The sequence below is a fragment of the Maylandia zebra genome, linkage group LG22 (genome assembly GCF_041146795.1).
Source record: "Maylandia zebra isolate NMK-2024a linkage group LG22, Mzebra_GT3a, whole genome shotgun sequence".
NCBI classification, from domain to species: domain Eukaryota; kingdom Metazoa; phylum Chordata; class Actinopteri; order Cichliformes; family Cichlidae; genus Maylandia; species Maylandia zebra.
In genome coordinates, this window is record NC_135187.1 from 8,370,004 (window position 1) to 8,391,116 (window position 21,113).

A 21,113-nucleotide genomic window follows, 5' to 3' on the forward strand; every position below is an offset into this window, starting at 1 on the left:
ATGCTAACCCTGTTTGCTGGTGTGAAAAAGCTGAGCAACAAACTAACAAAGAAAACAGACACACAAGAGAGAAGCCAAGTTTAACACCTGACACCCTGAGGTCCCAAAGGAGGGAGGGTGGTGAGAAGAGAGCAGGCCTGTTATGGATTCTATTCTAGGAGGGGAGGGGTGATGAGGGGGTGCCTGTATTTGGAAATGGAGGTGGATGCTGGAGAAGGGAAACGAAAGAGGAGGGTCTGAGGGGGGGTTGAATCATACGTTACAGCTTTGTTGGGGACCCTGATACTGACACACAAACAGTCACATACACACACACACAGCACTGCTGCAGATGGACAGAGGACAGAGGGACGGAGCTAAGAGGAACCTGTGAGTGAACAACCACCCAGAACAAAGAAAGACGGTGAAAGAAGACGAAAAGGAAGAGAAGAAGAGCAAGAGCGAGGCCAGAGAAAGAGGTAAAATACATTTAATTTCAATGCTTAACAGCATGTTGAGGAGATTTTATTAAAGTGAAATAAAAACAAAACACATATGAAATTATCTCAATATGAAATTATGCTATTATCATAAAAACTAGAATTTATTCTAATCTTTATATTTAACTGTTGAGTGGAAACAATGTGAAGAAGCTGCTGCTGGAATATTACTGTACCGCAGGGGGTGTTAGAGCACACACACACACACGCCTGTAGTGCTGGTCAGCTTCTATAAATACCCGTATGAGATAAGCAGAGGAATGCAGCCACATGTGAAAGGTGATAGAAGCCGGGAGCTGCTGTTGTGTCGTGTGGATTTATGCTGCACAGGTACAGGTGACATAAGTATCACAAAGTATAGCACACAGTTATTATGGGTTATTATTACTGTCACAGTATGTGAGCCTGTAGTTGGTTGTGGAGCCCAAGCATGAAAACAGCATGAGCCCACCTGTCTCTGTAGCTCAGGTAAGACCTCAGCAGCTTTGAATCTTTTCTCTATTGACTAATTTCTTTATTTAACGATGAATGTTATAAATGCAACCATTTCTACATCGAGCTGATCGCCTTTTCTTGAGACTCTTGGTTTAAAAAGTTTGATTGGATTTTCCAGCACGGGCAAATTTGTGATCAAGATTTCAAACAAAGTGAAACAAACAGAAGATTCTAGCTTGTAAGAAGAAGAACAAACGTGTGAAATTCTCACATCAATATTTATAATTCGCACATGAGAGCTGAAGGCTGTGAGAGACCAGATAAATAGGTTTACCTGGCAACAAATGAGGCAGAATTTACACACAGACACTGTAGATGTCTGTATAAAGGTGTTGTTTATGTGTAATCCAGATTAGGGATATCCTCTCCACGCACACTATGGAGAAGACTGTGTGTGACGGTTGTTCCCAAACAATTCAGGTATGAATCAGATGGCTTTCTATTTCTGTCCGTGGAAACAATATCAACGACCAGTTTTAACTCTGTAAATAACGCCGATGTTTCAGACTATAGCAAGCAGCTGATCGGTGAAATTGCTCTAAAATCAGTCACTTCCTGCTGAGCATCAAACAGCAAATAATCAGAGCATTTATATATGAGTTATTAATTCAAAATTATACTTTAATAAATGAAAGTTTGCTGACTTAAGCTGCTCTTTATGCCAGAGAGAATAATTGTGTGTGTTCACTGTGGATGTGAGGAGTGCTGCTGCTTCTCCTCATCGACAGGTGCTCTCCGTCTCCTAAACCTCCCACACTGTGATCCAGTCACAAAGGGCAGCAGATAAATTCACACTTAATACATAGTTGTTGTTTTTTTTAAATTGGCACATTAGAGTTTTTTTCCCCTCTCATAAGTAGTTTTTCACTCCTGAATCACTGCTGATTGAAAACACATCTCTAATCAAGTTTAAAAACAACAAAAAGGAACAATAAACACACTCGGAAAATCAGAATCTGTAGACTGCGCTTGTGTTGTGCAGCTCTTACACGTTTAACTGAAAAGACGCTGCTTGTTTTCTGCAGAGTGACAATTATTGGACAAAATTTGTGCTTCTTTGAGAAGTGCGACACACTCAGAGCAGCTTCACAGGAGCACAGAGCTCAAGGTTTAAAAATAAAATTTCAGAGCTGAAGCTGGACCTCCAGTGCTTAGATTACCAGCCTCCTCCTTGTATTTCACAGTAAAATAGTTCCTATTTCTTCAGGTGAAAAAGCACGTGTGGCAACAGCAAATTAATACAGTTAAAAAGTGTTTTCAACATCATTTAAGATGTATTTTTCTTTTCCACCAGACACAAACAAACATCTATTAGACTGCAGAGAAGAAACTGTGAGGCTCATTACAGCTCCATAACTTCAATAATCAAATTCAAAGAAAAGCAGAGCTGAAGCTGAAATGGGCAACAATGTTAAAAATGTTTATGTTTGTAAATAAGAAAATAATCAGCCCACAGATGGATCATGTGATCACTGGCAGCGATTCAAACTGAACTCTATTTGTGTTCGGCTGCATGTTTACATTAATAACTTTCAGAGTAATCTATTACACATATGGGCTGATCCGCTTTAGTCCAGAGCTTTTATTTAACCACAGGAGGCAGGATCTTCTCACAGTTTTTGTGATAACACCTGAACTCAAACTGATTAATGCTCAATCTTGTTGTTTTGAAAGAGGTATATTTGTTGTTGTTGGTGGTTGGAGCTGGGGGTGGAGGTCTGGTTCCCAGTATGGTGGATGACGGAGCAGCTGCTCACACCTCTAACCTTGGTCCCAGATATTTGTGACAGCTGACCCACACAGAGCAAAGATTATTTTCACAGCACTGAATCACTTCGTTAGCAAGTTTGTCTGAAATCTTGATTTTAAAGATGTTACATGTTAAAGGAAATGATAGATGGATTTATTTATGTTTAAACTACGAGAGCACAGCGTCAGCTAGTGGCTTTTTTTTATTCCAGATGCATTTATATGAAAGAGAGTGGGCTTATTAATATTTGTGACAGGCCACATTTAGTAAATTACACTTGTAAAACATGCATTTAAGTAATGCTTCAACATTTAAGCTAGGCTACTTTCAGCTGCTTCCTCTTTCAAAGGCGTCACCACAGAGGATTTGGCTGATTTTCCTTTCCTGATTCAACCTCAAAGGGATTTGTGTATCCTCCATGGACTGAAGTGGGGATCTTTCATATGATAGACAAATGTATAAATAACTACACTGTGTTTAACTTTTGAAAGGGAATGAAATTCAGTAGCCTGCAGAGACTGAAGCTACTCTTCTAAACTAGTTAGGTTAAAATACCGGTGGACGTTTTTTCCCTTTAGGATTTAGGATGTAGGCTTTGTCTTATGAGGAAGAACAAAAACTGTCCGGTGTTCAACCATGAGCATAAAATTGTGTAAACCAAGAAAAAGGTGCTTAATCAGATTTAGCTAAATAGCAGGCGTTGATTAGCCTGAATGTGATAAAAAAAAAACTGCAGTTCCTCTTACGGCCACTTGAGGCTTGCTCCTAAACTGAGTCCCCATAAACCTCCAGGTTAAAACATCCAGCTTCACAGCAGGAATAAACCTGCTTACAGTTTTCTGTGGATAGTTTCTCTCTGAGGGGCGTGGCCACCTTCACTGACAGCTGTTGGGACGCAGTAACCAGCTGTTGCATTGTCACCTTTGCTAATTAGAATTAATGAACCATGGTATGCTATAAGACAGACTTTCCTTGTGTTAACTGACAAAACCTGAAATCCCAGCTGGAGTTATAGGTATGACGGTGCTTATCAGCTCTCCCTGTTAGGCTTCCATTATCACATGATCATAATAATAAAATGGTGATAAAAATCATTAAAATGCATAGTCGTTGCAAAAAGAGATTAAGTCACAGAAAATGGTTAAATCTGGTGATTTATCGCACTGAGCGGTAAAATAAACATTTTATTGTTTATTTATGTTATGGCAGAGTGCGCCCTCAGTGCTGCTGTTTATATCTGAGACTTAGAGCTCTGATAAGGAGACGTGGAAATCGCTTTAGTTTGCCAGCAGATACAGAAGTAGGTATTCCTGGTGTGTGTTCTGTGCTCTGGCAGCTGCAGCAGTGTGACAGAGACTCGCACTCAGTTTGGGTTTAATCAATATTCCGATTACCAGCTTGAAGAATCTGTATTGCACTTACATCATGCTTTAAATAAAAGAATTAGTGAATACCTGGGTCTGTCAGACGATTTTAAACTGTGAACATAACCTGCTCTTGACCAGGTTCTGTGTTCAGCATATGTTACTGCTGTGATTTAGCCAGGCACAAAGACACTGAAAACTCTGACTTTAAGCTTGAAATAGCCCGCTGAGCCACTAATCTCACTTCATCGTGCACCCCTTGGGGCCTCTGTGCCATGTTTATGCGATTTTTATGGGACTGAAAAAGAAATTCTTACTTTATTTGAAATTTCTATAAGTAAAAGTTTGCATATCTTTTAAGATCAGGCTGTAAATTTTCAATTTTCTACATTTACGTTTGGTTTTGTCTTCATATCTCTGCTGATGCTTCATGTTTTAATGGCTCTGCGTTGCTGTTACCATCAAACTGAAGGGGAGCGGCCAAGGTCACAGTCACAGAAACCCTGTATAGACTCACAGATCCGAAAGTCTGTGGAGTGATTTCACTCTTCTTCTTCTGATGTATGAGGTTATACAGCAGCTTAGCAGTCGGCTAAACGCTACTGTTTCAACTGTTTCAGGAGGGATTGCAACACTCCAAGTGACCATTTGTAACTCTGAGCTCCTCCTCTTCATATGACACCAACAACAGCTGCTGCTCCGTCCTGTACTATCCCATCTCCCACCATTGCCCGTCCTTATGTGGAGCCCAAAGGCGCTATTTAAGGGAGGAGGGTGGAAAGAGCGGTGAATCACGTCTGTGGTCTCGGTGGTTTCACTGCAGTTATGTTTGAGTTGTGGGTGTAGGAATACTTTTTCCATGAGGCTAGAAGTTAACCGAGCCGTCTTTTTGATGAGCTGAGAGGTTTGACAGCATCAGATTACAGATACAGTAACACTGGTGGTCGCATCAGAGGATGTTGTTAACGATTTAGATCAGCCACATTCTGCAGCAAAGGAAGCATGAGAAACATAACGGAGGCAGAGAGACAACATCATTAATTTACACCATCTAAAAAAGCTTAAATCACATTAATAACATGTTAGAAATAAGCTCATATATTTTAACATATTAAACCTTACTACGTCCAGTCGTTGTGCAAGCACACGTTCATAAGTTTTGCAGATTATTTTGCTAAGAGAGCAACAGTTACACCAAAAATGACAAATTCTGCTTCTTAATGCTTTAATGGTTTATCCCTCCTGAAATCTACACTTGTGCCCAGTTCTTCACTAAACAAAGGAAATGCGGACTTACTGAGCATGTTCTGGAATGACAACAAGGGCAAAGCTGCTATTTCCAAGGCTGTGTGGTTTTATAACTGGCAGAGCTCGTTATCAACAAACTGTGAGCCAAGAACAAAGATCACCGTCTCTGTTTATCGCTGCATGTCCACAACACTTTAAAACTCTGCAAACAGAGCAGGGAGGCCTCTGCGTTTGTGTCACTAACATTTATAACCGTGTCATCGTGACCTTCGCTCATTCACTGCATCGCGCACGAGTGCAGCAGCTGATGTAGAAAATAGCTGCATATAAAGCACAAAGCAGACACGCCGAGTTTCAGATGAGGAGTTTTTATCAAAAGATTTGAAATTTGTTGTTTGTCCTGCATCGTCAGAGAAGGATGTGTTTGTCAGTGTGAACCAAATAGTGCCACACAAAGACAAAAGACACAAACAGACAGATTCTTTGCAGTAAAGATTGCTAATATTTTCTTTTATAGCTTTTTCTCCCAATGGATGTTCATACTACACCAACGTTATTAAGTAATAGATAAATGATTAAATGATGTAAAAGTTCCTGGGTTTTGTTTTTTTTTTTTTTTACCATCTACAGTAGAAATAATCAGTTCTCATTTCACATTTATTTCTTACAATTTTGGCCCAAAGCTCCGTGCAGATACATTTTTTGTTTTACCAGAGCAGCTTTTCTTTATCGTGCAGAAAAACTGAGATGTGCTGTTGATATTGCACTTCTTATTCTTATATTATTCTCAGAGATTAAATGTGCAGTCAAACTTCTTTACACTGACAGAAAGGGGAGAGTAAAATGAGTTTGTCATCCCTGATTTAAGATATATAACCAACCAAACCAGAATAAGTAGAATCCGAAAGCTTTCAGTGAAAATTGTTTGTAAACAATATCCCAGACCAGTTGCACAAATACATTTATGCATATAATATACAAGATGTTACTGTTTTCAGCTGAAAAGACAAGACGACACCCTCCATCCTTCATGCACAACTGAACCTATATGCTTTCAGCATATGCAGGACGTCCCCTATGCAACATTTCTACTCTTTGTTTATTTCAGACACCCTCTAACATCCATGTATCGCCTCCTCTCGGTCACCTCACTGCTCTGGCAGTTTGTAGAGCTCGACTCATTGCGAGCGTGACTAAGATTCCCCGGTCGCTTTGTGAGTGAAATACGGAGCGTGTGATGTGCAACAGTGGGCCACTATAAACCGCAAACACCGCCCCGAGCCGAGCCTCAGGACACATGCAGCTGTCATTCACAGCTACAGACGTGGAGTTTGTCCTCAGGCGAGCCTCTGCGGGATTTGGAAAAGGTTCTGATGATCAGTCGGTGTTTGTTGTGTTGTGTCAGAGTACTGGTCATCTGTCAGTAGGCGGGGAGTGATTCTGAAGTCACCATAATACAGAGACTTTTGAAAAGCTCGTGGATTTTGTGATACTGTAAACAGAAAATGTAAGAAGTGGATCCAAAGTGCTTCGTCAATATGTACAAAATATAAAAACTGCGATGTTAAACAAAATTTCAGCAATAATGAAAAAAATGTATGAGAATAAAATACTGGAAATACCAGATAACAATAACTATAAAGGAAACTGGGATGATGTAACAGGACTGTTTACACCAGAGAGGGAAATCACATCATGAAGCTTCAAGCTGAGTCACCATTTTAAAACTAGATGTGAAGACTGAGGGGTGGATTTGATTGGTTGTTAGTGAATGAGTGTATCCCAGGTGATCATCCATTCTGACTCTGATAATGACCATAATCCAAAAGCTGATCGGCAAAGTGTTTGCCGAGGTAGTGAGGGAGGGACCTGAGGGCTGTTTTCCTTGCTAAGCAAATTGAGGCCTGGTCAGCACTTGAATTTGAGAGCACCTGGGAAGAGCAGCTCCTGTAAACCTGTGGTCAGCTGTGGCCCAGGAGGCAAAGTTGGTCATTGACCAACTGGACGGTTGTTGGGTCGGTCATCAGCTCCCCCAGGCTGAACATCAAAGTACTTGGACAAGTTGGTGAACTCCAAATTTCTGCTTCTGTTTTCTTCCAGGTGCTGTGTGCTGTGTTAGAGTGAAACCACCAACCTACCCAGCTATCAACACTGATCCAAGGCTGCTTCACTGAACACTTATTTTCCCCTAAAGAAGATCAAACCAACTCGTTTGTACATTTTATTGTAAAAGTAAGTTACTCAGTGGGTGAATTTAATAAACTCAGTCATTAAAGTAAAGATCGACTAAAACAAAGAAAAAAAACACATCGCCCACAGTCCAACGATGCCTCCCAAGAAGAAGGCCTCCCGTCCGAAGAAGGCTGCCGTGGAAACCATCTCTCAGGTCGCCATGGAGGCTGTTTCAGCCACCTTGAAAGTGGAGAACCGTGGCGACGGTGTTGTGGTGATGGAGAGCGGGGTGAAGAAGATTGAGCAGATGGCAGCTCTGGACATCGCTCAGCTGAACAGCCTCAACCTACCCCTGCCGCCACCCGTCATCAAGCCCGGAGAGAGAGGCCTCGGCCTGGGCAGCGAGCTCACGCGACCCCTGCACGGCAACGCCCTGCTGGAGGAGCTCAGCAAGATGCGCCAGGAGAAGTTAGTTTGATGCTGACTGCTGCATCACACTGTAAAACACTTTCAGTTAGTGATAGAGTAATATATGTTTTTGTGCAATAATTTAAGTTTACAGGCTGCTGAGGCACACAAGGGTAATTTCAAGATTCAGGCAGAATTTCATCAATAAAATTTCAAGGAACTGAAAAACTTTTATTGGCACTTTACAGTACGCGCCAAAACAGTATGATACAATATAACCTTCTTAGGCTACAGCTATGATTGAGTGCATTGCAAAACCCACACATTTAATGAATCTTTCAATTAAACACATCAGTAATTCAGTTATGGAACGATACAACCTGGGAAAATGACCAGTTTAGAGTTTTATTAGAGCTTTCTTCTTCTTTGTTCCTCCCAGGTTCCTGACTGATCTGGAGTTGGCTTGTAAGACAAAAGCCTTTGATGTCCACAAACTGGTGATCTCCTCAGTCAGTCAGTACTTCAGGGAGATTCTGGCCAAAGACCCCAGCATGAAGCGCCTCGAGCTCCCCTCCCTTTCGCCTCTTGGTAGGTTCAATTCATGTTAAGACAAAGCTTAGATTCTTACATGTAACCTTCAAATAAAGCTTACAACATAAGTCAAACTCCTTTGGCCACAGACTTCATGCACCTCATGACGGTTACCAGGCCAAATGTATAGCTTCTTCCTCCAAGTTTGTTACAATGGCCAATCACAGCATCTCTTATACCGATGCTACAGCAATAACATCTTTAAAAAAGAGACTGCGTATTAATAGTTTTCTGTCTTTTAGATGTTTTTGTTGAATCATGTCGTGCTGCAGACTATTTAGGCAGATACCTTACACAGCCATTACTTCAGTGTCTCGATGACATTAAGGCTTGGATGTCTGTTAACTTTTTAAAATTCAATGATAAAAAGACAGAGGTGATGGTTTTTGGTAGCTCCACTGAGACCCCCAATGTGTATGTAGATTCCCTGGCACAGTATGTTGAGCCAACTGTCACAAACCTGGGGGTCAAAGTGGACTGTGATCTGAAGTTTGATAATCAAATTAAGGCAGTGGTAAAATCTAGCTTCTTTCACCTCAGGCAGCTGGCAAAAATAAAGCCAATTCTTTCACGGCAGCACTTTGAGACAGTGATCCACGCCTTTGTTAGCACTCGGCTGGATTACTGTAATGCACTTTATATTGGGGTCAGTGCATTATATATTAGTCATCTACAGAGGGTGCAAAATGCCGCAGCTCGTCTTTTAACAGGCACTCGAAAGTTTGAGCACATTTCCCCTGTTTTAGCTTCACTTCACTGGCTGCCCATTTCTTTTAGGATTCATTTTAAAATTCTTTTATTTACTTTTAAAGCTCTCCATGGCTTAGCTCCATCTTATCTCTCTGAGCTGCTACAGCCTTATACACCCACCCGCTCTCTCAGGTCAGCTGATCAGCTGCTCCTGAAGATACCCAGGACTGGGCGTAAACTTAGAGGAGATCGTGCTTTTGCTGTAGCAGCTCCCAAACTGTGGAACGAGCTTCCTTTAGAGATTAGACAGGCCAGTTCTTTACCTGTTTTTAAGTCACTCTTGAAAACCCACCTCTTTACCCTGGCCTTTGACACCACGTGAGATGTTGGTTTTTTATTTTAGTTGTTTTTAGGTGATTCGATGCTGTTTTATCTTGTTTTTGTTTTAACATAGGGCTGTTTTAATTTTATGTTTTAATTTTATGTTTTATGTGTTTTATTTATTTATTTTGCTGTTTTCTGTTATTCTATTGTTTTAACTTATTTTCTGTACAGCACTTTGTTCCTGTGCTGGGTATTTTAAAGTGCTTTATAAATAAAATTGGATTGGATTTACATCCTATGAAGCAGAAAAAAATCAGTTTTTTCAAGTATAAATGGCAATAAAATGTTAAAATAAAACAGTTAAATAAAACAGTTATCCATTGCTCCTACCGATGCATGACACTCCTTATCTAAACAACTTTCTTAAGTTCTTCAGTTTATGTGGTGACTCCCCATCTGCAGGTCTGGCCAATGTCATCACCTTCGCCTACCTGGGTCGCGTCCACATGTCCCTGTACACCATCAGCTGCACCGTGTCCGCCGCCGCCACCCTGCAGATCCCGCAGCTCCTCAAGATGTGCGTGGACTTCCTGCTGGCCGAGCTCAACGTGCAGACCTGTGTCTACATCTGGAACATCGCCGCCGCCTACGCCCTCCTGCCTGTGTGCGACGCCGCCCGCCGCTTTGTGCTAGAGAACTTTGTGCAGTTTGCAGAGACACCGCTCTTCAACCAGCTGACCCTGGAGCAGATCTCGGCCTTCCTGCAGGACGACTCACTGCTGCTGCCTTCAGAGGTCACCGCCTTCAAGGTCAGAGGTCAAACATCGTGTTTATTTGTTAATATAACATTGTTCCAGCACCTCCGGCTGAATTAATCACAGCTGCGGTTTAATCTTAAGTTTATTTTAATCCAAATTCTACTAAAATGCTTCTTACTGTGAATTTGGGGGAAAATAATATCAACTTCTCAGGTGAGAAGTAGTGCCGGCTCTTCTAGGAGGCGACTCCTGACACTTGCAGTGTTAACTCGCTGACCCTCTGGGACTTCCTTCTATTTTCATCCAGGACTAAAAACAGGCCCCAGACCAGCTGTTGAGAACCCAGCACAGACCCATCAATCCAAACCAGTCAGCTGCAGGTCGGCTGTGAGCATAAGGCCCCAAGTATAACTCCTTGCCTGTTTATTAATATTCAGCCACATTACAAACTTAAATAGACAAACAGCTGAGAAGAAGTGATTTTATTTATAAACTGGACCATATGTGAGTCTGTGAATATCTCAGTAGATACATTAAACTGGTACCATCTCCGGACTGGTTTAGTAGCACAACAAATTACACATACTGAATCCAAACGGTGAGTTATTATCACAAATCATATTAATTAAACCTAAATCATAAGTGCCAAAACAAGACATTTTAAAACTTTTTCATGACAAACAGAAATCAGGAGATGTGGGTTTCCTGAAAAACTATGGCCGCCGCAGGACTGGAAAATGAGAGAGTTTATGCTAAATCTTTAAATCTCTCATATCCAGTGATGTCATCTCCTCCTCCAGCTCGCCATGAAGTGGCTCGACTTTGACGCCTCCCGTCAGGTTCACGCCGGAGAGCTTCTGTCGCAAGTTCGCTTTGAGACCATCCCGGCCAGCGAGCTGGTGAGCCAGATCCAGCCTGTGCCGCGCATGATGCAGGACCCCCAGTGTCACCGCCTGCTGGTGGACGCCATGAACTACCACCTCCTGCCCTACCAGCAAAACACCCTGCAGTCCCGACGCACGCGGGTCCGCGCCGGGCATCAGACTCTGCTCATCGTCGGAGGGCGTCCGTCTCTCACCGAGAGAGCTCTGAGCCGAGAGGTCGGTGCTAAAAATGTGTGACTATACTGAATAGAAATAGAACAGAAATATCCTTTATTGTCCCTCAATGGGGAAATATGAGTGAGAGGACATGTAGTTTGATCCTGGGGCTGAGATGGACTTATTTGCTAGTTTTGTACTCTTTATATTCAGTTAAAACTAATAAAATGCCAAACTGACCTTTGACCTTGGCATTTAGGTGCTGTGGAGGGACCCTCGTGACGGAGGAGCCACCTGGCGTCACCTCACCCAGCTGCCAGCAAAGAGCTTCAACCAGTGCGTGGCTGTGATGGATGGTTTTCTGTATGTGGCGGGAGGAGAGGACCAGAACGACGCCCGAAACCAGGCGAAACACGCCGTCAGCACCCTCAGCAGGTGGGAGCAGGAACAACCAGCAGGACGCTCTCAGATATCTGACTGTAGTGAAGCTCACAAGGGGGTTAATGCTGCTCTTTGATTATATCATGGTGACTTTGATAGAAGATCACGTCTCAGAAAATATTAAAGCAATAAAAAGAATATTACTGCAGAACATCTGGAAAAACATTTATAACCAATACATCAACAGGACCTTGAGATCAGTAACCCGTCCCTGCTACTTTGGTTTTACCTAATCAGATATATTAGAGCCCCACTTTTCCCTGAACGAGCCTTTAACTGACTCTCTCCTCATCCATTTCCCTACATCAGATATGACCCTCGCTTCAACACCTGGCTCCACCTGGCCAGCATGCGTCAGCGCCGCACACACTTCTCCCTGGCTGCCAGCGGCGGTCGACTGTTCGCCATTGGCGGGCGCAACGTGGAAGGTCTCCTGGCCACCAGCGAGAGCTACCTGCCCTCCTCCAACACCTGGCAGATGCGTGCCCCCATGGAGATGCCCCGCTGCTGCCACGCCAGCGCCACTCTGCCCTCCGGAGACATCCTGGTGACCGGTGGCTACATCAACTGCGCCTACTCCCGCTCTGTGGCGTGCTACAACGTGGAGACCGACACCTGGTCCGAGAAGCCTCCCATGGAGACGCCCCGCGGCTGGCACTGCTCCGCCACCGTTGGAGGGAAGGTGTACGTGGTGGGAGGAAGCCAGCTGGGGCCCGGTGGAGAGCGGGTGGATGTGCTGTCAATGGAGGTCTACTCTCCTGAGAGTGGATCATGGAGCCGGGCCGCCCCGCTGCCTCTTGGTGTGAGCACTGCAGGTCTGTCCTCGCTGGCAGAAAAGCTGTACCTGCTGGGCGGCTGGAATGAAGCGGAGAAACGCTACAAGGCTGCCGTGCAGAAATACGACCCGGCCACAGACAGCTGGTCTATGGCCGAGGATCTTCCCGAGCCCACGGTTGGAGTCTCCTGTTGCACCCTGACGCTCCCGCATCGCCAAACACCGCGCCGGCAGCACCGCAACACCCCGGGCAACGAAGACCAGCAGCAGGTCGCCAAGAACCGAAGTAGAGAGAGCAGCATGTCTTCATCACAGAGCACCACCGCATAGGAACGCCGAGGAGGAGAGAGACCAGAGGAGAGCAGAGGGGGTCAACCTCAGGACAACATCTGGATCATGTCTGATGTCTTTTCTGAAAAGTTTAGTAAACGTCACAATTTAAGAACAAAACAGATAAACTTAAAGGTACATGTTGTAAATTTCTACATTTTAAAAAAGTTCCAAACCTTTTTGAAAAACGATCTAAAGTTCTGAAAAGCTGCTATGACTTTATGTCCAAAGCATCTGTGTTCTGTGTGTAAGAGGCAAACTAGGGCCGGGCCAGATTTTTGTGTAATAACACGATGTGCTGCAGCAAGTCAGCGTAGCTTAACCAGCCACTAATTTAATAAATTTAAAGGTATTTACTGTGGCTGTCAGGAAAAAGGCAAAGCCTGTCGAGGAAATAGGGGTAGATCAAAAGAAAGATCAAAAGTAAAACATCTCAATTAAAATCTCAACAAACATCAGTAGAGTGCTGCCCCCTGCTGGTGACAGGTTTAATTAAAGGGTAATTACAAAAAATACCTTTAAACTGCCGCAAGTGCTGAGTAAATGACAAAATAAATGTAAACATCTGAGAAAACATTTACTCAAACACTCAAATGTGAATGTAGACATGGTAAAGTCACACTTATCATGCATATTAAGTTCATATTAACAGAAGTGAGCATACTCAGCAAACATTATTAAAACAGCTATGGTGACATTGCTTTCAGGTACGACAGAGGCCACAGACCGTCGAGGAGTTAAATACACGTGTCTTTGTTTTTTTGTTTTTTATATAATGACGTCTGATCGACAGTCGCACATCTTCCCCATGTTCACACACTGGTGCTCCCACAGTTTGAGCCATCACCATTCATCTGCATGTCAACTTATATCTGATCTGATTAAGGTGAACTAAAAGTGTCTCTGCACCGACGTCAGCGTTTCCTGTGATGGACGTTCAGTAAGAAATGGGCTCCAGAGTGTTTCACTTCGTTCAAATCGACAATCTGACTGAAGATTTAAACATTTAAACTTGCAATTATAGGCAGCTAACATGAAAACATGCAATATCCAGTACAAGTGACAGGGCATGTATGTAAGAATAAGAAGATGAAATACTTTATTTATCCAAAAAGTAGTGAAATACAAACAAAACACAACAAAAGATAAGATCACGGGCTCAGACGCTATAATCTATTTTATTGTTTTAAAAATTGTAAGCTGATTGATTTGAAACTCAGGTTCAAAGTTCCAGTCTTGTATTTGTCCAATTTAACGTCTTCAAAGACACATTTCTGTCCACGTGCGTGTGTCCTCCATTTTTATGAAGTTAGAATCTGAGCCTTACTGATGATGCAAACAACCACAGCACCCGAGCTGTTTTAAAAAGAATAAATAGGAAACTGCATGGTCCAAAGGAGGTTTAAGGTGGATTGGAAACAGAAAAGGTAACGGATGGATGGGAAGGTGGAGCCGGTGGAGGAAGAGAGGCGACAGGTGGATGATGAAGGACGGATAGATGGAAAAAAGGTTATCTGTGTCTGGGGTGGTTTGATCAAACGTCGCTGTGAATCCGCAGGTTGTGCACCAAGATGTTTCTAAGCCAGCGCGTGGCTGTCAAAACAAGTGTGAATGTGTGTGTGAGTGTGAGAGAGTGATGGCAGGAGTGTGTGTCTGCTACAGCGAGAGAAAAAAAACTGACAAAAACTGCAAAAAATATGACGATTTATCATCAGGAAACTTGAAATACTCAAGATCAACTCAAGAAAACCAGCAACAAACGATTATGTAGTCAAGGATTTATTTATTTAATATTTAATTTTAAGTAGTGTAGCTTAAACGTAACAAAAAAGACAAAAAATATGCAGATGCAGTGCCTGGAAAAATATATAAAAAAAATAAAAAAGGTTAAGCAACTTGGCTTCAACACTAAATAATTAAGTTTCCCCAAAACATAAAAAAAAGCATAAAAACCTGAATAAAAGGATAAAAATATACAAATAAAGAATTAAGTGGTGTCACGGCTCACCTGTTTTAACTGAAACTAAGACAAAGTGCAGAACCAGTGAGACTCCAGCAGCTGTGGAGCACTTTCACAGATAAATACTCTGCATCCTGCACTTTATCTGATTGGCTGAAGATGTGTTTGGGTGGTTTCTGTGGAGTTTCACTGAATAAAGACAATCTGATCAAAACAAGTTGACTCTGCCTGTTGTTTATTGTGGACACTCTCTTTTTTAGACATCACGTTAGAAGTGGAGACACGAACGACTTACTGCTTTTCAGGGCAGAAAATCAGTGCAGGAAACATGACTGCACGATTTCAATAAAACCTAAAAAATTCATTATCCTTGTCCCTCGTAAACATGAAACAATAGTTTTGAGTAAAATGCAACAAAAATATAAAATTAAAAATGTATTTGCTTTATATAGATGTATGCGCTTGGTATAAAAAAAATTAAATTTTATTTGACCAGATTCCTTTTTAATTTACATTTTACATCACCCTTGTGTAACAGCGTTACATGAAGAATTTACACAATCAAATAAGTCAGCATTTTGGGCATAAATATATATTTATCATGTGCAAAAACACAGGTTTATCACATGCAACATGGCACTGTGCAGGAGCCTGGAAATCGTACTGAGTATTTTGCAGGCATTTAAAGCCTTAAGGATAAATCACAATCCTACTGAAGTCAAGTGTCTTTGATCACGATCAGTTATGAAGCATAAACCTTCGTGGATCCACCCACTAATCCAGCAGGAGTTGTACCTGCTCCTCTGTGCTTGGAGAAACAGGAAGAGCGCTAGCTGAGCTCTGCAAAGTGAAGGGCTGTCCTTTGTTGCCATGGTTTCTGCTTCTCAACCACCTCAACACTTCCTGTTACACAGTGAGGATCGTTTTCTTTAGCATGTGATTTATCATAAACTCATTTTGCAGAACACGCATTATGTTTATTTCTTTATTAATGTGTCTATTGCATGACGTGAATTATTGCTGGTGTCACAGCAGGGGTACATTTAAACTGTAACTCCTCTAGTATTTTAAAGAAGTTGCCTTTAAGCAGTTTCATGTTCTTCTACTGCTGTGAGAATGTTAAGCAGAACTCATTTTATTGTTCAATTTTAATGTCTTGTAAATGAGACACTGAGTCTCAATGGGACTACCTGCATAAATAAAGCTTAAATAATAATAAAAACTATTAGCAAAATAATGAAACTGCAACTCGGAAATCAGAATACCTCGAATGTTGATAAACTGAAGGATGTTAGTACTTTTATCAGAATTTTATTCCAGTTTTAAACATGTTTGCATTTAAAGTGAGCACATTAAAGTACTACTGTACGCAAGTAAAATTAATGCTGCTGCATTTCAGAAATTAACACTTAAATTTTTCCCTCATAATCGGCACAACATTTCTGCATGTCAGTTTTTTTCCCCTCCCACAATCAATTAAAAGATCTGAGAAATAAAAAACACGAGACAAAAACTTATTTTTTCCCATTTTATTACTTTGTTACAAACAAGATCAAAAGGTGGTCCTTTACTTGCCGGGGAGGATGATGCCATCGTACTGAAAGAGAGGAGACGAGAATGAGAGGTTACACATGAAGGAATTTGAATTTTCAGAAGAACCGTTTCACTCAAAAAGGACGTGAATTTTTAAAAAGCTGCAAAACTTTTAAAAATAGTTTAATTACCCTTTTCAATAATTCAAAAATAATAATACAATCAGCCTCCTCTGATTCAAAGGTGCTACTTTTCAGCAAATTATCCACCAAATCTTATGATACATGTTCAGCATTTAACTTGAATTAGAAGTTCAACAAATAACAGGGTTTCCCCTTCAAAATAAAGGTTTAACATTTGGTCAACATTTGAGCTTTGAAAGGTTTATGACACTCAAACTGAGTCAAACATCCTGTTCCTCCTCTTTGTCGCTTTTAAAGGAGCGTTTTCTAAATTTCTTTCTTTCGAAACTGTTTAAAAACTTCAAAAATTAACGTCAGCTATTAAAAAAAAAAATGTAAAGAAGCACCTGCTATGACCAAATCAACCCAACCTTCACTCATGCAGGTCACTAACAGCACATTCTCGTTCTTAACAGTGGTCTTATAAAAAGGTCAAGCCTCTACAGGAAATGAGCTGCACACCCAGTGGGAAACTCTTCCCCCTGGTGGTGAAAGTGTTGCCCTACAGAGGGTAATTCTTCCATAAAGGACACGTAATCTGGCAGCAATCAGGATCTGTGTACTCACTTTCTGCTGGAACCAGCGCATGGACTCCTCTTTGCGGATGCGGTGCTTGAAACCGATGCGGCCCCTTTTCCGCTTCTTGTCGGCGATGCTGAAGCCGGGTCTGCCCAGAACCTGAACGCAACAAACAGGGGAGAGCGCTTCAGAAAAGGCTCCGAGCAGCATGGATGCGCGTCTGTGAAGCCAAAGCTTTGACCTCAGTACAGCCCCCAAAACAGTTTTCAAAACTTGATTCGCTTATGAAATAAAAACAATCATTTAATACTTATGAATGTTACAAAAACATTAGCAAATATTGGCTGCACAGTGCACGACTTCAATAGGAGAAAGTAAACTCCATTAAAGCAGAGCTTAACTTTTTATGTACTGCTTCAGTTAAAGACGATCAGCTTTGTGTGTGATTTTTAAATCAGACGTCACATCCGAGTAAACAGCATGCAGCTGTGAGTGGGTTTATAATGACAGTCTATGCAGCTGCACCGCACTTCACATTCAGCTGTCACCACATTAAAATTAAACTAGGCTGTTTTGTTAAAAATTAACTTTCTCTTCGTGTCTTTGCTCACCTCCTCTGGTGGGAGGTCTAAAGCTCAATTTAAATTAGCGTGTTCTGTGTAGAGAGTACGATGAAGTCTACACCATTTCCAGCACTTATATTTGTGTGACTGTGCTGTTTGTTACACTGTGTATAAATTCATACTGAAGTCCTGTCGATTTCCTGATTTGGGATTTCAAAAGAATCACCTTCCTCAGTCAAGTTTCCTGGTATTTTTGGAAAATTGGATTTACATTAAAAGTACTAAGAAAAAAAAGAAAAAAAAAAAAGGCTGAAAATCTGCGTATCGCAGCCCTGAAGACAAATTCTCATTTATTTTATTATACAGCCAAACCTGTCAAGCTGTATGCTATTTTTTCACGCTAATTTTTTTTTTTTAGGTTTCGGTTTTAAAAGGTAAAGAACTTTTGTTCCCCCTCACTGATTTAATTTAGTCAAGCTTAAAATATTTTTTTGTGGTTATAAAATGAGCAAAATAAATAAATAAATAAAAAATTAAAAATGGAAGGACAACATCAGAACAAAGTCTCTGTGCCTCACTGCAAAGGCCACACTACAATGATGGCATCAAATAAACTGACATGAATATAAAACACTGCTAAACATAAGCACTTGAGACAAACCTACTGCAGGAAGCTGCTCCGAGGATTAAATGAGTCAAATAAATCCCCGTTACATCGTATTTATTATGATTTGTTGTCTTACTGTCATCTAAAACCATAAAACCCTCAAAAACCTTGAATGACAGGTCCAAACAACATCAAGCACCCACACACGAACAATCAAAGCAAAAGGAGACAAGTAGCCGTTACTGACCCACCAAATAAGCGCTACAATTATCTACTCTTAAAGGCATTTGAGTCTTCCTCACCACATAGAAGTCCAGACCGTAGATGCCGATGCTGGGGTCGTACTTGATGCCCAGATCGATGTGCTCCTGGATGCCGAAGCCAAAGTTTCCGGTGTCGGAGAAGTTGTTCTTTCTCAACTCGTACTCACGCACCTGGAAGCAGCAGAGGAGAACCGATTTACAGCAACAGCACAAGAAAATTCCCCCAAAACACGACAACAAATCTGAATATTCATGTCAATTTGAATAACTCTACATTAATACAAATTTTTTTGGGAAGAACGATGAATTTTTTATTGAAAAGTTTTCTATGATTTTAAATTTTACTCAAATTTTAAACACTACAATATAAAACCTTAACATTTATCAGTCTGGGTAAGCGACACCAAGGGCTGAAAAGTGGAAAAAGATCACATGGATGCAGGTAAAACATGACATGGAGACACAGACCTTGAGTCCCTTCTCCAGAATCTCCTCTGCTTTGGCTCCACGGACGGTGCAGTGGACAGCAATCTTTTCATTTCTGCGAATACCAAAGGATCTCACAGTGTAGCGGGCTGCAGGAGGAGGAAACAAAAACAACCTTTAAGTCCCCATAACAGCACGAAGCGGAGTGAAATATTTCCAAAATGCAGTCCATTCCTCCTCAAGGAGGTACACATTTAAGATTAGACACATAGCAAGGGGCTACAGGAAGTAGTTTAAAAAGTTGAGCTACTACTGGCCCATCAAACACAAGGCGGGATGTGTGCCGCGGTTAATCATAACCTCTGTTCAGCTGCTTACATTTGACTTTAGGATTTGAAAAAGTCTGGTGATCATTTTTGTTTTTTAACAGTAAAATAGACTTTTCAAAGAAGTTTTCTTGACTTTAAGAAACAGGCTTAAACTCAACCGAGAACAGAAACATAACCCGGAGCCGTTACCACAGATTTGCTGGCTTGTTGCCCTCACTCATCAGCACCAGTTGCAGAAGTCAGTTAAGTGAATTATGCATATTTTATTACAGTACAACTAATAACTAAGACTAAACCACAGCTAGAAAGTGAAAACTTTGTTTTTCTATGCAGGAGGACCCGACTAGAACCTGCAACAGGCAACAATATCACTAATGTACCGGTGTGCCAAACGAGGACTACAGTCACTATCTCCTGTCAGGAGGTACGCAAGTCCAAGAGAGGCCATTGGCAAGTGAGTTTTCAAAGTAAAATACAAATAATGGCAACACAAGAGTCTTCAATACTCACAACTCAGGCCTCAGAGACCATTTCATCCCAATAGCTTAGATTCTGTTTGGTCTTACCCTCACCTGTCCATATGGCACTCTTGTGTTGTATATTTGTACTGTCCTTTATCATATACACAGGGACTTTACCTTTGAACCTGGTTGTACTGTGTAACTGTGACAAAGTTGTGTTTTTTGCTAAAGTGAGACAGACACCTACCCTTGGAGAAGACGGGGGTCTGCCCCGTGAGCTGCTCCAGCACCTTGGCAGCTCTGGTCAGTCTGTCTCCGCTCTCTCCCACGCAGATGTTCAAGCAGAGCTTGCGAATGCGGACCTCTCGCATGGGGTTCTCCTTCTTCTCACCCTGGTCCTGAAAGGGAACAACACATAGGATCAGCAACTCAAAAATATAAAACATGACAAACCCACCATCATCCAAAGTCCTCACACCATCTTAGCTGCTCCTGTTCCGCTAAAAAACCAGCCTTACTGGAGCTTCAGTTTATTCCTTCAGTCTCTTACGTCCTGTCAATGATCTGATCTACTTCAACCTGAGATCAACACATGCCGGCCGGAGAACATGTCCGTACATATCCCCGCTGCTAATGCTACTGTTAGCACTGACACAAGAATCATACACGTCCTGATTTTTGGCAACCCCGTTAAACTGCCTAAAAACACCTCGATTAAATAACGACACGCTCAAAAAGCGGCCTGAACGTCTCTGCAATCTGAACTTTAATAGCGGAAGCGCACGGGTTCACAGAGTCTGTTAGCGGCTAGCTGGTTAGCATTACTCGCTTTCCTACTTTTAATCACTTTTCTCCAACTTTTATGTACAAATACGACCCCAGTGTGATCAACCACAGTGAGGTCTATGGCTCTGTTGACGGATCAGCCATCAGGATGAGCCTGCTGCTCCGATGACTGCAGATTTTAACCGTAACTTCACATTTCATCGCCACAGTACGACGTGAGACGATACTCACCGCCATGTTGGATCACTAAAAGAGGGCGTTTCGTTTCCGGCGACGTATATTTATAGTCGTGGGTTCACCGAAACGCGGCTTGAGGAAACATCGATGGAGAGAGCCAAGGTTCCGTGTAACGTGAAATAATAATAACAGCTAAAAACATCAACAACAACAACAAAAATAAATAAAGTTAAAAATATATCATAAAGTTAAAATGACAATAGAGCTAAAACATTAGACGTCATAAAAGAAAGTTTTAAACTTTTTTCTTTTGAAGGTAAAATCAGCAGTTTTGACTGATAAATTAACACACAGTGCTTTTTTTGCCCTGTTTCCCACTATAATTTAAGCAACGCTTCAAAATTCAACATAACTGCGCTAATAGGCAGGAGGAGGCATTTAT

At 41.7% G+C, this 21,113-nt stretch overlaps 2 protein-coding genes across 3 annotated transcripts; one reads left to right on the forward strand and one right to left on the reverse strand.

Moving 5' to 3' along the window:
- The first annotated feature begins 275 nt into the window (after positions 1 to 275).
- On the forward strand, positions 276 to 15,042 carry klhl43 (kelch-like family member 43). 2 transcript variants are annotated; one of them, XM_024798492.2, is made up of 8 exons: positions 277 to 458; positions 7,437 to 7,568; positions 7,656 to 7,976; positions 8,356 to 8,504; positions 9,984 to 10,330; positions 11,080 to 11,379; positions 11,579 to 11,754; positions 12,070 to 15,042. In XM_024798492.2, exons 3-8 carry the CDS (start codon positions 7,663 to 7,665, stop codon positions 12,863 to 12,865), a joined length of 2,082 nt encoding a protein of 693 aa, XP_024654260.1. In that variant the 5' UTR covers positions 277 to 458; positions 7,437 to 7,568; positions 7,656 to 7,662; the 3' UTR covers positions 12,866 to 15,042. The 2 variants fall into 2 exon arrangements, with proteins under 2 accessions (XP_004572768.1, XP_024654260.1); XM_004572711.4 differs by having other exon boundaries at positions 276 to 458; positions 7,437 to 7,976.
- A 1,297-nt stretch (positions 15,043 to 16,339) lies between these two features.
- On the reverse strand, positions 16,340 to 20,852 carry rpl11 (ribosomal protein L11). Its single transcript, XM_004572713.4, has 6 exons — positions 20,726 to 20,852; positions 19,956 to 20,106; positions 18,961 to 19,067; positions 18,532 to 18,663; positions 17,108 to 17,218; positions 16,340 to 16,422 (listed from the first exon to the last, which is right to left on the reverse strand). Exons 1-6 carry the CDS (start codon positions 20,729 to 20,731, stop codon positions 16,393 to 16,395), a joined length of 537 nt encoding a protein of 178 aa, XP_004572770.4. The 5' UTR covers positions 20,732 to 20,852; the 3' UTR covers positions 16,340 to 16,392.
- Between the last annotated feature and the right edge of the window lie 261 nt (positions 20,853 to 21,113).

Excerpts from the sequence above, each read along its gene's own strand:
- klhl43 (XM_004572711.4), top strand. The coding sequence starts at position 7,663 with ATGCCTCCCAAGAAGAAGGCCTCCCGTCCGAAGAAGGCTGCCGTGGAA. Across the intron at positions 8,505-9,983 it reads CCCCTCCCTTTCGCCTCTTG|GTCTGGCCAATGTCATCACC; the intron begins GTAGGTTCAATT and ends CCCCATCTGCAG. Across the intron at positions 10,331-11,079 it reads CAGAGGTCACCGCCTTCAAG|CTCGCCATGAAGTGGCTCGA; the intron begins GTCAGAGGTCAA and ends CTCCTCCTCCAG.
- rpl11 (XM_004572713.4), bottom strand. Across the intron at positions 17,219-18,531 it reads ACGGTCTGGACTTCTATGTG|GTTCTGGGCAGACCCGGCTT; the intron begins GTGAGGAAGACT and ends TGTTGCGTTCAG. Across the intron at positions 16,423-17,107 it reads TGCGCTGGTTCCAGCAGAAA|TACGATGGCATCATCCTCCC; the intron begins GTGAGTACACAG and ends CCTCTCTTTCAG.